General features: G+C 38.2%; 1 protein-coding gene across 1 annotated transcript in view; it reads right to left on the minus strand.

Moving 5' to 3' along the window:
* Nucleotides 1-91: 91 nt before the first annotated feature.
* UST (uronyl 2-sulfotransferase) overlaps nt 92-13,276 on the minus strand; it is a 101,333-nt gene continuing 88,148 nt past the window's right edge. Inside the window, exons 6-8 of the mRNA XM_053459966.1 lie at nt 5,102-5,199; nt 1,374-1,531; nt 92-1,044 (exon numbers count right to left, since the gene is read on the minus strand). Of these exons, the coding sequence (XP_053315941.1) occupies nt 755-1,044; nt 1,374-1,531; nt 5,102-5,199 (546 nt within the window). The 3' untranslated portion in view covers nt 92-754. The remainder of the gene's footprint in view (nt 1,045-1,373; nt 1,532-5,101; nt 5,200-13,276) is intronic.

Here is a 13,276-nt window from a genome sequence, read left to right on the forward strand (position 1 = left end):
CAATCACTCTGTACTGAGAGAGCTAATCACGTTCACTGTAACTGCGAGAAAAACGAAACTGTTTCGTTGTCTTACATACAATCATGATTACACTTTGAATTTTCCACGCAGGTAACAGTTACATTTTAAAGCAGACGTTAGGCAGTCTGTTTGTGAATGCTAGTAGCCCGAAGGGTCAGTTCATAGTGGTGACACATAAACATAACCTTGTATCAAGGTCGTTGGCACTTTACTATCCTTTTAAAGGCTAGTCTCACTGCATAGGAATTGGCCAAAAAGACTAAACCACCTAGTGCACAGTTTAGACCTTCTATAGGTTACAGAAGTTTTGTATAAATATAAATGTTATTGAATATACAGGAACATAAAGATTTAGTGACAAGTTGCAAAGCAGCTAAAGCATCTGTCAGTCCGAAATGTGCATATCAGGGAGTACCTTCTCTTCTGCTTTGCTAAAAGATTAACATTCTCTAATATTGGATTTTGCTGGTAATCTCTAGCAAAAAAAAAAAAAAAATACTGGCAAAATCGTAAATCAATACTTCCATTTCATATTTCTATAATCAATCCTGCTGAACATAAAAAGTAAACAAACCCGCAAAATCGGGTACAGTATTTCCCTAATACCCAACGTGGGAATTTGTGTTAATGCCACTATGCATTAACTATGTTCCTTAAGGATTTTTTTTAACAATAAAAAAAGCTTAAGAAATGGATGTGGACTCGTGATGATTGCGATGCTACATTGAGTGCATCACCTCTTATAAATGTCCTCTAACCACTTCTCGTCATCTTGACTATCTTCATCCTCTATGGGTTCTTCTGTCTCCATGGGCACAGGGACTGGGATTGAAATCTCCTCGCTGGGCGGGGCCTTCACGTGAGACTTGAGTCCAAACTTCCTCTTCAGCAAATGGAACTGCTCTTTCACGTAGTAGTAAAACTCATATTCATATTTCATGCGCTGGTATAGCACCTGCAGGGCATTCGGAGAAGGAAACGATTTCTTAACGGTCACTGTCAGATTTCCAAGTTTTTTGTGTTCTGAAATAAAATCACAGCAAAATAATGTTATATTTGCTCGTACAATTGTCTGCGTTTTGGTAGTATTACATGTGTTTTACATGTTATAAACAACTTGAACTATTGATATCCATTAAAAAAAACATTATGCAGATTAAGTAAACATTATGTTTAACTAAAGCACATTATGCGACTATTTTGTAAGGTACTTGTGTGTACCGTAACTATTTAATTGTTGCATTCTAATAGTATTATTAGATAATACTATTATACTACTATTAATACTAATAGTATTCTAATAGTATTTATACTGCAGGCTCTATTAAATACACAATGCGGGACTAACATACCCGGGTTCTTATAGATGCTCATAACATCTTTGAAGTAATGAGGTAAGAATCTTTCCAACAAAAGCAAGACGTCTTCCAGCTCTTCTAAAATGCCGACAAGCAAGAAATTTTCATTCACATTCTGCTTTGCTCGTTCCAAGGCCCATTCCCCAGGGTCCCTACATAGAACACAACAAGCAATCAGCATTTCTACCATACTATATAACTGAACCAGCTAGTAGCTAAAAATTGCCAGATTAAATGGTGTTTTTTTTTGTAACTTACACATTGATGTAATGATTTCATTCACTAGATGAATTAGACTTAACGCATATTTTTTGCCCCATAGTTGAGACCCTGTTGTTATTTGTGCCTATGATTAAGCCTCAAGTGGAGGTAAATTCATTAGCCTGCTATGGACACAGCAAGTCCTTGTTTTCTACAAATTTGCTAGCGGAATTACTAAATATTCTGAATTGTGACAGCCCAGTTGTGTTTAATTGTAACTACAGGCAGCTAGAATGAACAGCGCCTGAATCTAGCATTGAGCGTGCTGGAAAGGGTGGAGTGCCCTGTGATGATGCCGCGTGATCTCAAATTGTTAGCACACATCTTTCATTGTGAAATTTGGAAAAAACATTCTAAAAGATTGAACAGATTTATTTTAAAGGCGCACTAAGCATTTGGCATCAACATGGTAGAAGATCAAATAAAAATAATAAATTGTGTGATTATTATTCAGGGGGCCAGAGAAATGATTCACCAAATCAAGACTATCAATTCTAGTTTTGTCATACCCTTTCAACATATGTACTGCATACTCCATAAATGATTGTCACTATATATAAAAATAATTAATAATAATGTTACCGTTCTAGGAAAGAATTAATCAAGCTTACATATATAAAAGAGCATCTATTTTAAACTGACTAAACCATATTACATATCTGGGCCTCTGTGGTTTAATGTGTTCTCACGTCACAAGTCATGTACCTAAAGACAATGAGGAAACTTTTTGGGGATTACCCTACTAGACATGCAAATGTAAATGAGCTGCTCTACTCCATCAAACATAAAAATAAAATAACTTATTTTCTAAATAGTTATAAAAAAAAACAGAACACACTTGATACCCCGGATAAGGATAAATGTGAACCAAAGTCTAAAAGATTCTTGGATTATGTGGCAGCAAAGAGGTCTATTCACTAAAGGCAGAGTTGTGGTTTCATCTGCTTTACTTATACGTTATGAATGGCCAAACCCAGTGATCTTCTTCTGCATGTTGAAGCCACATCTATCCTGAATAAACCCTCAAAATCACTACTTCTCAGGAAGAATAGTAAAAAAGCATGTATGTAACAGAATGGCATTGGGGTAAAATGTGGTCAATGATTATGATCCCCATTGAAATATTACATTGGGTTTGCGTTACAAGGTAGCAAATAGTTTACGTGTAAAGGAAGGGTGGAAGGAGATTGGAGCTGTGAGGAAATCAAGCTGTAAATCAAATACTTATACTACACAGCAGTCGATAATATTTGGCTTTCCTTTTATTTTTCTTAACATGTCATTTCAGATGTTCATTCATAATTTCGACAGTAGCTTGCACTCTGTTGAGGACAAGCTCAGGCTTCAGAGGGTAAGTGAGTAGCATGTAGATGTTAGACCGCGTGTGTATGTGTTTGTGTGAGTGCATGCATGTGTGAGTGTCTAGGTGTGTGTTTACATTTTTACAATCGGTTCATTTGAGGGTCAAGTAACATTCACATCTTATTTGACAAAGCTACAAAAAGTCTGGCTGTAATCAGGGGAAGATCAAGATTATGCGCTTTCCTGGGGCAATGCTGTTACCACTGTTACACAAGTTACACTATAGCAAGTAAGCAGCTGGTGGGGGCCCCATGCCACCTGGGACTATTGCCCCATTGTGATTTCACCCCTGGTTGTAATAATTGTGCATAAACGCTAACATTATGTATACGAGTAACCTTATAACTCTGTGACCCCTGTGTAAAATATCAAAAAGCAAAGCCATAACACCCCTTCTGGCTGTATTTTTTCACCTGTCTTTAAAACCCTACATAGCCAAACGTCAGGGCCGGCCTTAGGGGTGTGCGACCTGTGCGACCGCACAGGGCGCCATGGTAGCAGGGGCGCCTGCCTGGGACTTTAATTAAAACATCGGGTTTTTTTTGTTTGTTTTTTTTTTTAAAACTTTATTTAACATCATTCATGTTAAATAAAGTTAAAAAAAAAACGATGCTTTAATCTAAGTCCCGGGCAGGGGCGCCGAGCGGTTGCTCGTGAAGTTCTCAGCAACCGCTCGACGCCCCTCACTCTCTGTAACTCCGTCACGGTGCCGGCATCTCATGTTGAGCACCGGACTATTCCGGCGCTCAACATGAAATGCCGGCACCGCGGCAGAGCGAGAAGACGGATGCCTCCCGCTCTCACCGCAGGACTCCGGCAACAAGGTTGTGAGGGGGGGTGTAGTTTGAAGGGGCAGAGGGGGGGTGTAGTTTGAAGGGGCAGAGGGGGGGTGTAGTTTGAAGGGGCGGGGGGGGTGTAGTTTGAAGGGGTGGGGGGGTGTAGTTTGAAGGGGCAGAGGGGGGGTGTAGTTTGAGGGGGTAGTTTGAAGGGGCAGAGGGGGGGTAGTGAAGGGGGGGCGCCAGAGGAGTAGTCCGCACAGGGCGCCACAACGCCTAAGGCCGGCTCTGCCAAACATTTCTTCTTAACTTCAGCGTAAAGCAATTTTTTCCAAAACCCAGAAATACACAGAAAATATTATTTTGACTCTAATACAGAGCAGACTATTTCATCAAATACGAACACATCCAAAAGAGGTTGAAGTCGTTTAAAGCCCTTGTTGCATATAAAGCAATCCCTACTTACAAAAAGCAGCTGAGCTGTGTGATTTCAAAGAGAGAGTAATAACAGCTATGGTGATGATTACGTGTATTAGAGTGCATGTGATTGCTGGAGTGTCTTTTTAGTTTGCGTATGGTGCCACACTGAAACATGTCAAATTAATACTTTTTCCTCTTGAATTAGTTGGCGCTCAAACATTAGTTTGCAGTTCTGAAACAACAAAAACGCACAGATATTTTCTATGTGAAAAACTGCTATGCAAACCGTGTTTATGTGATGAGGTCCCTTCATGTGATTTGTTATTAATTAATCGTGCCACCTTGCAAAAGTAGCTAGAATATCAAGGTACTGCACCACACCTACGCGTGTGCTAATGAACAATCCAGCCTTGGCGGATGAGAATGGAGATCATTCTCTTTGATCCGGAGACTGAAGAAATCTCACTGAATTAACAATGCATTACACAGGGCCAGCCAAGCTCTCACTGCAGCAGAAGCTCACTTTGGATGTCCCTTCAAAATTAATAGTGAAGTCAAGGAGTTGAAAAACCTCCCCTGCCAACTCTCTCTTTAGTGAATAAACAAATCTGTATTCTCTCCACACAATCATAGCTTATAATAAAATCAACAGGTGTGACTTTTTTTTGTACTAGAACTAACAATTTACCCTTTTCCCCAAACACACACACTTTGTGTGTTTTCATGATGGTTTCCCATCAAGCACTAGGTGTCAGGTGAAAGTTGTGCATTGTTCTCTTGCTTGGCTTTTGTTAACAGCAGCTTATTCTATAAAGTGGCATTTTTGTATGATACAAACTATGCATATGTCACGCGGCACTTGGTAAAGATGCCAGCAATAGAAATATGTGTGTGTATTTTCACCTGCACTTTGGATGCTGTCCACAAAAATATGGTATGATGTAGAACAATCTTGGATTGGAACATTCTGCATAGTTTTGAAGAATGCACTCACTGATATCCTGTAAAACAAAAAGAAAAAATAAGTTTAGTGACAAGACATACCACATCGTTTATCCTAACTTAGATGACAACAAGCAATATATAGAAAATGCATGGTAAAAAGCATAGATTCCAACCACAGGAAAACGGAATGTATATAAGAAAATATTAGGTTTTTTTGTGTGCATGTTTTTTTTTTTTTACAAAGGTACATTTCTAGAAATCAATTACATTTTTTCTAACTTTTTCAAACCTGCTGCCTTTCCAGGAACAATTCTTTTATTTTTCTACTCCTTAAACCACAGTTATATGTCTTATATTAAATTAGAATTTTAAACACTGGTTAAAGAGTGCTATATTTTGTTTGTTGTTTTATTGAGTATAGCTTTTGCTCCTTGGGGCGTTTTGATATGGACGCATGTCTTTTTTCAGCCTATGTAACTATGTAACTATGATACAAGTCCAGCTCCGACCAAGCAAGAAATCAACAAAAAAAAGCAGTGGAACTTGTGCTTGGGGTAGATGTGATCACTAGCTCTTCCACATCTTTGAACACAGCCACGTAAAATATACATTTTCATATTTAATATTTTGTTTGTCAAAAGTTAGTGCTACAGGACTGAACATTGGCGTGATCATCTTTGTCACTAGAATCAGGGCCGGCCCTACAATGGAGCCGACTGGGGCAATTGCCCCAGGCGGCACTTTAGAAGGGGCGGCACTTTGCCGCCCCAAGCGCCTTTTTTTTTTTTTTTGAAGCGGAGGAGAGAGAGAGAGAGAGGGGAACCGAGTGGTTTTCGCTTACCCGCTCGGCGCCCCCCCCTCTCTCTCTCCTCTGCGGCGAGTCTCCCTGTTCGGTCTCGGTGCCGGCTTGTAATGCAGAGCGCCGGAAGTGACGTCAATTTCCGGCGCTCAGCATTACAAGCCGGCACCGTGGCAGAGCAGGGAGACTCGCCGCAGGACTGTTTAAAGGTAAGTACCGGGGGGGGGGGCTTGATTTATGGCGTCGGCGAAGTTTAAAATGCCCCCCCCCGGCATCGGCGGGAGGGGTGGCATTTTAAACTTCGCCCCAGGCGGCGTTAAGTCTTCGGCCGGCCCTGACTAGAATGATATTAAACTCTCTCAATGCTCTCTCATGGACATGTCAAAAGTTTGCTATGTAACATTTTTGTCTTCCAGCATTTTTAGAGCGTGAAATTAATTTTCTCTATGTTAGCTCCATGTAAATATTTCTTTCCTATGATCTCTCTCATGTTTCCTCTAAGTAATACATGTAGAGAGTCTTTAGTAAATAAAAATAATAGTACATTTATTGGATAAGCCATCCAACATTTTGGTAACCTTTTTATTAGAGTTGCTTCAGAAGATCAATATTCTTCTGAAGGTGAGACCTCCAGTTCTGTAAATAATACCCTAGGTAGAGCGAGATATACCATTTGTATCCACATTGTGATGATTAAACATTGGTTTTGGATTTGTTTAATAAAGCTTATGAAATACTTGAAATGAGGACAACACATAATCTTAAGATTAAAAATACTTTATTCTTTCAAAACACCACTAGGTGTCAGGAGGGGACCAATGTTCATTTCTTTACATTTTCGAACGGGTAACCGGCATATGGAGCATCTTTATAATTATTATTATTATTATTGGCTTTTTATAACACCATATTATCTGTAGAAACATCTGTGGGGTTTTTTTCAAATTAAAATATTGTTTAATCCTTCCTCTGTTTACTCTGAAGAAAATATTTTATTGGTGTTTTTTTCTTATCATAATGCTTCCGTTTGCACATTATGCCTGTCAGCATAAAATATTGTTATTCTAAAACAATGATTGCTATTTAATTTCCTGTCCGTCATCATGCTCCTTCTTTGTGACTTATAAGAAATCCACAGTAATAGGTTTTTTAATTTTGTTTTGTAACTTTAGAAAGCTAGTGTAGTAATGCCAGCTTATTAACAGAAGGAAAAAGGCAATGCAACTTTGCCCCAAAAAACAGCAGTAAGTATATCACAGATATAATTGAAATCTTCATTGCTTCATACATGTTTGATAAATGACGAAACGCTTACTTCATATATACATTATATTTTATATAAAGGTAAAATTGCGTTTGTGTTATCCAGAATGTGATGTTAGCTACCTGAATACGATAGACACCTGTGTCGATTCCCTTGAACTTGAGTAAGAAAATTAGGAGGGCTTCCCCATCCTTGAAATATGCCGGATGGGGCTTAAATCACAATAATTAAAGAGATGTGGAGCCATAAGGTTTTGTTTTGTCTACAAAACGGAATACTTCTCCATATGAAGACTGGTGTTCTCCATTAAACTGTTGGGTTAATCCCCTGAAACTGATCAGATCTTTCATTCCAAAAAATTAAACCTGTTCAGGTCAAATTATGTATGAATCGACTGGTCACTGGATTGAAATCTCAGTTTTTGGATACATCCAACAATTTCATATGTATGTTAGGATTTTTAAATAATAATAAAAAAATGTTTTGCTTAATCTGCATGTCTTTCCATCTTTATTCTACATTATGCAGTTTTTTACAAAAAAAAACCTCCCCCTGGAACTTTACGTTATTCAGGCCTTAAAATACTTAAGTATGCCACGTACTACATAGCAGGCGGTGAATGTGATTGCTCAATTACTCCCTGATGCTTTGTATTCAGGAGCAAAGTAGGAAAAATGTGGAGATAGCCGTGTACTTGAATATTTTATCTTTGTTTTCTATGTAACATAAACACATTTGCAATTTTGTAGCTGCTTAAAAAATAAACATTTGGGTCATTGTAGTTAATGACTCAGTTTTTGTTTTTAAACAAAAATACATTGAACCGAGTATGCGTCTAGTAACTGGCTTTCAAAGCTTGCAACTGCAAATTACAAGAGGTAATATGAAAACGCCTTACAAACGATGACTCTTGGTCTGAGAATTTACACACCATGCTTGTTCCATATATTACGTTTTGTTCATAATTAAATAGCAATTTTCTTTAGAATCTATAAAGTTGTTTTTTGTTTGTAAAACTTACAGGAAGCCTTTGTCTTTTAAATATTCCAAGGTATTAGACTTTAGATACAGCTTTTATACAGATATTCTATTCTTTTTTTCTCTTGTACAAGCAACCTCTCCTCTTGAACTTTTCTGCTCTCACTCCACCCGGTTTCTAGTCCACCCAACAATTTTTTCGCTCACCACCGGATCCTTCCCATCCTCCTTCAAGCATGCCATTACATGGATTCAGCTCTTCACATGTTTCGCTAAGGTCAAAAAATATTTACTCACTGCAAAATTCAAGGGTCATTATTCTTTGGAAGTCTTGTCTTTTGGCTTCTAGTACCATCTGTATGTTGACATGCAGAGCTGCCTATGCACCCCCAATCTCACTCATCCCCTCTTTAATTGTGTCATGTATCTTCTGTTTCTAAATAGATGTCTGTGCAGTTCTTAAAATTTAATCTCTCTAGAAATGAATTTATGATCTTCCTTCTTCCTCCAAGATTAACATTCCTTTTGATGGTCTCCATTTTAATTTCTATGGTGCAACCATCATCCCTTCTCCACAAGCTCACTGCCTGTGTCGCACTGTTTGGGACTGTTCACTAAAGGGAGAGTTGACAGGATAGTAGTCTGCAAGACAGTTGTGTTTTATTTCCTTGACCTCTCTACACATTAAGAAGGTCTAATGCCAGTGAGCTTATGCTGCAGGAAGAGTTCTGGAAAGCCTCCTTACCCACTGAATTATGCATTTATACCAGCTCAGCCCATCTGGCAGTAGACTGTTGCCAATGCTGACCCTTCATAATGAATAGTAAAGTGAGGGGGGTTGAAACCACATCTCTCCCTTTACTGAAGAGACATATTCTATTTCCAAATAAACTACTAAAAACGTAAGTGTGAATACACAATGGTGGGAGGTGCATCAGACATAGGGGTTGATCACATAAGTAATCCCAAGAAAGTCAAGCAAAACCTATTTAGACCATGCACATCCCAATTAGTGAAAAAAATACTTGTTCAAGGTGCATGCTGGCATTTTGACCAAAAGGTCATTTTTTTCAGGGTAAAAAACATTGACAGGTTAACGGAGTGCATGCTCTAGTGGTGCTAGAAAAATCAATTCATAAGAAGATAAATAACACACCTATCTGAAGGCCTGGTTAAAATTGCTGGTAGTTATAATTCAACACAATATGTTTTATGTATTACTTATAAAGCATTGCAAAGTGTCAGTCATGTTCAGAGAGACACATTTTAAGAAAAACATATGCAACTTTTCTATTTTTAATGTGTTTCTTTTTCCAGAATTTTTTTTTTCCAGCTTTGAGGTTAGTACAATTTGCCTCAGCTATGTCAACAGAACTGGTCTTTGTGCCAAAAACAGTGTTTGAAAACTATTGGTATGGAATTTGGGACCCCTGCCACTAACTGTAAGATGTGATTTCCTGAAAACATTCTTATAGCCATGAACTTATGAGATACTGTCTCATGCACTCCTCTGCACCACAATAGTCATGGTTCTTGGCTTTGTGGTCCATTAATGTTCTTTTAAACAAATTTGTTTATTATTCTTTTCTCTAGAGGTCAAACCATTTTTTTGCGACATCCCTTTTAGCAAAAGGAACACTGATAAGTTGTTTGTCATGTGATTTCTGAAGCGACTGTTACTAAACATATTGTTATTCATTAGTAAATCCTAAAAGCACTTTGGGGAACGTTTCTCAAACTTTACCATATCTTTACAAGCATCCCAATACAAGCTGTCTTTTGCCACGATGCCAAGCAATTTTACGTCAGTTGTATAAATAGCTTTAACATCTTGTTAACTATGAGAAAATAGTCAATAATATGGTCAAAAACATGAATTTTACATCAAAATGTTCACCTCTTTTGGTTATTTACCCATCTGAAGATGGCAGGATATACACCGATAAGCTATAACATTATGACCACCTCATTAATATTGTATATGTCCCCTTTTTGCTGCCAAAACAGCCCTGATCTGTCAAGGCATGGGCTCCAACTAGACCACTGAAGGTGTTTTGTGGTATCTGGCACCAAGGTGTTAGACGTAGATCCTTTAAGTCCTGTAAGTTGCAAGGTGGGGCCTCCATGGATGCGTCCTGGTGCCATGTTTTCTCCAGGAAAGCGATGCACCCGGCCATTCAGTGATGTAAAAGAAAATGTGATTCATCAGACCAGGCCACCTTCTTCCATTGCTCAGTGGTCCAGTTCTTATGCTCATATGTCCATTGTAGGCCCACTCGGCAGTGGATGATCTCTTCTCAACTTTTTGGACCATCCTTCCAACATGCAGTCCAATGTGCCACTCAACCAACCCCTAGGTTGGTTACCTGCATCAGGTGTGCTTAAGACAACATCTGTTTTTACATATTTCTGCTGTTGTGAGGGATTCTATTCAGGGGCTGAATAATTTGGGGTCATTATAAGTTGCATTTTCAGTTGAATTTGGGGAAATTACTTGAAGTATTAGTTTTGTTGAGCTATTTCATTTGCTTTTGTTTCATTTGTTCATTGCAAACAGCTGAACGTCTGAGTTTTGACAATAAACTTGATTTATTAATAAATTTTTAATAATTTTTGATTGCAACTGTTGAAAATTTAGATTTTTAGGCATAAAGAGATTCAGAAGAAATGATTTGCTGCTTCCTGGTAGGGAACGTGGATGATTTTTGGTTCATGGTCACTAGTTTCATGTAGTCCAAATAGGTTACTCTAAAGCAATTACAGTACATTCTTGGAAAACTCAATTTTGAATGTAGAATTACGCCTATGGGTGGGTTTTTTTCACGGCATCCGTCCATAGTAACCACCGGGGCCAAGTCACTGCATTATCACCATGTCAATAAATGCTCAGAGCTCATTCACACTGATTGCTAATCCTGAAAATGATATATTACATTAAGTCGCCAGGGTGTATACAGCCTCGTTTTCTGCTCAACTGGATAGCTAAAAGAATGTCTCGTATCTGGGAAAACCCCATTTCCTTCCGGCCTATGACCAGCTTCAGTTGCGAGTATAGTAGGGAGTAACCCTGTTTCTAATCACTCCTTCTTGTAAAGCTATGGCCTGAAAGAAAAGAGAATCCCTATAATCACACAGATAATACTAAAGATAATATAAAAAAGCTGATGCGTGTTTTGCCAAGGCTAAATGCACAAAATAATACTTCCTAACATCATACACCTACACATACCTACACTCAATATCACTCTGTCTCTCACAGTTCTCTCATAACCCTCATTCTCCCTATCTCCCTCCCTTCTCTTTGCGGTCTTCAACCTCACTCTCCCTCTGGTGGCCCTCGTTTTTATCCTTCCTCCCTTTTTTTCACAGCCCTAATTCTTTGAACCTCTCTGCCTCTAGCGTTGCTCTCATTTTACCTATCTCTTGCCCTCTTTTGTAGCCACCATTCTCCTTATCACTCTTGTTCTACTGTAACACAGCCCTCGTTCTCTCTCTTGTTACATGAACCAGCTGGGTGCACCGTTTACCGAGGCTTCCGAGAGCAAGACAGGTGGGAGCACGGGGGCCGAGGCAACTGCCTTATTTTGCCTTATGGCGTAATGCAACTGTAATAAATAAATTGTCAATTGAAGCTTGCTGACAAAAGTGGGAGAATGCATTTCAACTTGTCCACTTCCCTATGAATGGAAAGGGACCATTTGCAAACTTAATATTTTCCCCATGCATGATACATAACTCATTTTAGTAAGATAACTCTAAAGAAGTTTCAGTAACTGATTATGCAGGGCAGATAAGCTTACTGGGGTTCACCTCTCACAATAGATAACTGAAGTAAGAGAGTTGAAAATTAAATTCTCCTGCTTTAGTGAATAACCCCGCTGTCCTGTATGTGGAAAGCCGCTGGTACAAAGAATCCAGTCATATCAAATGTATGCATTTTCATGAGATGATTCAACACTCTACAGCACTGTTGGAGACAATCAGGCTGATCTCTTTAGTTGGTTATGTATGAAAACAAGCATTGGTAATATTTTTTTCAGTGATATTTTCTTGTCATTTATTCAGATGTCTTGGAAAGAAAACAATGAACACAAATGAGTAGCTTTTTATAGTAATAAGTAATAAGTCTTTTTTCTCCTGTAACAGATCACTAAATTTCTCTTTACTTCCTATTTAATCTCAATAAATGTAAAAAACGTTTATTTTTCCTCAAAACAATTTAGCATCCAGATCCTAAGAGAGAAGCAATGTTTTTAAGGTTTGCTATTGATGTGGATTTTATGGCAGATTTTTATGTATTATCCCCATGACACAGACCATAAGCATTTCAATAACCTAGGGTCCTTGCTTCTTGTGTGTGTGAAGGCACCAGAGGGTGAGGTTTTTGTATACTGTATATATGCAGATGTTTGAAACACAGTGCCTAAAGTAAAAGGCATGTATATATATATATATATATTGACCAACATAAACATAATTACTGCAGGTGATATAGGGAACATACACGAAGAAAATAATTAAACAGGTCCTTTTTTTTTCCTGTGAGTGGGATGCAATATTGCATTCTTCATACATGTATATAATATCTCAAAGGACCACCAGGGAGACTTTTAAACAAACTTGAAATCTTATACGGGTCAAAAATAAACACAAAAATGCCTTAATTGCATTTGTCTTATAGTTTATAAAAGCTTTGTTATTGTGATGCCAGTGTGTTACAAAAAGTTCACTTAAAATGGCTTGACTTCAAGTAGCTATGGGAGCTATAGTACTCAGTAAGAAAGTGACACATTTCAAAACAGAACTATATAACTGAAATGCAGGAAAATGTCTAGTAACGTGAAATGTACAATTATTACTTTTTAAAAGACTAGGTTTTCTGATATCAGGGGTCATTGTTTGGATTGGAGGTTGTTGGTCTTCCCAAGTACAGAAAATGTACCAATTCCCGAACATAATTGGCTGTCTCAGGCAATTGGGCACTTCAAAGAAGACTTCCCTTAAAGGCACACTCCAGTCATCATTGGCACTTTAGTATATGTGATAGCTGAATGGCCCTACTTACAGAATATCCACCATGTATTTGCCTTTC

Source organism: Spea bombifrons, chromosome 3, assembly GCF_027358695.1.
Source record: "Spea bombifrons isolate aSpeBom1 chromosome 3, aSpeBom1.2.pri, whole genome shotgun sequence".
Classification (NCBI taxonomy): Eukaryota; Metazoa; Chordata; class Amphibia; order Anura; family Pelobatidae; genus Spea; species Spea bombifrons.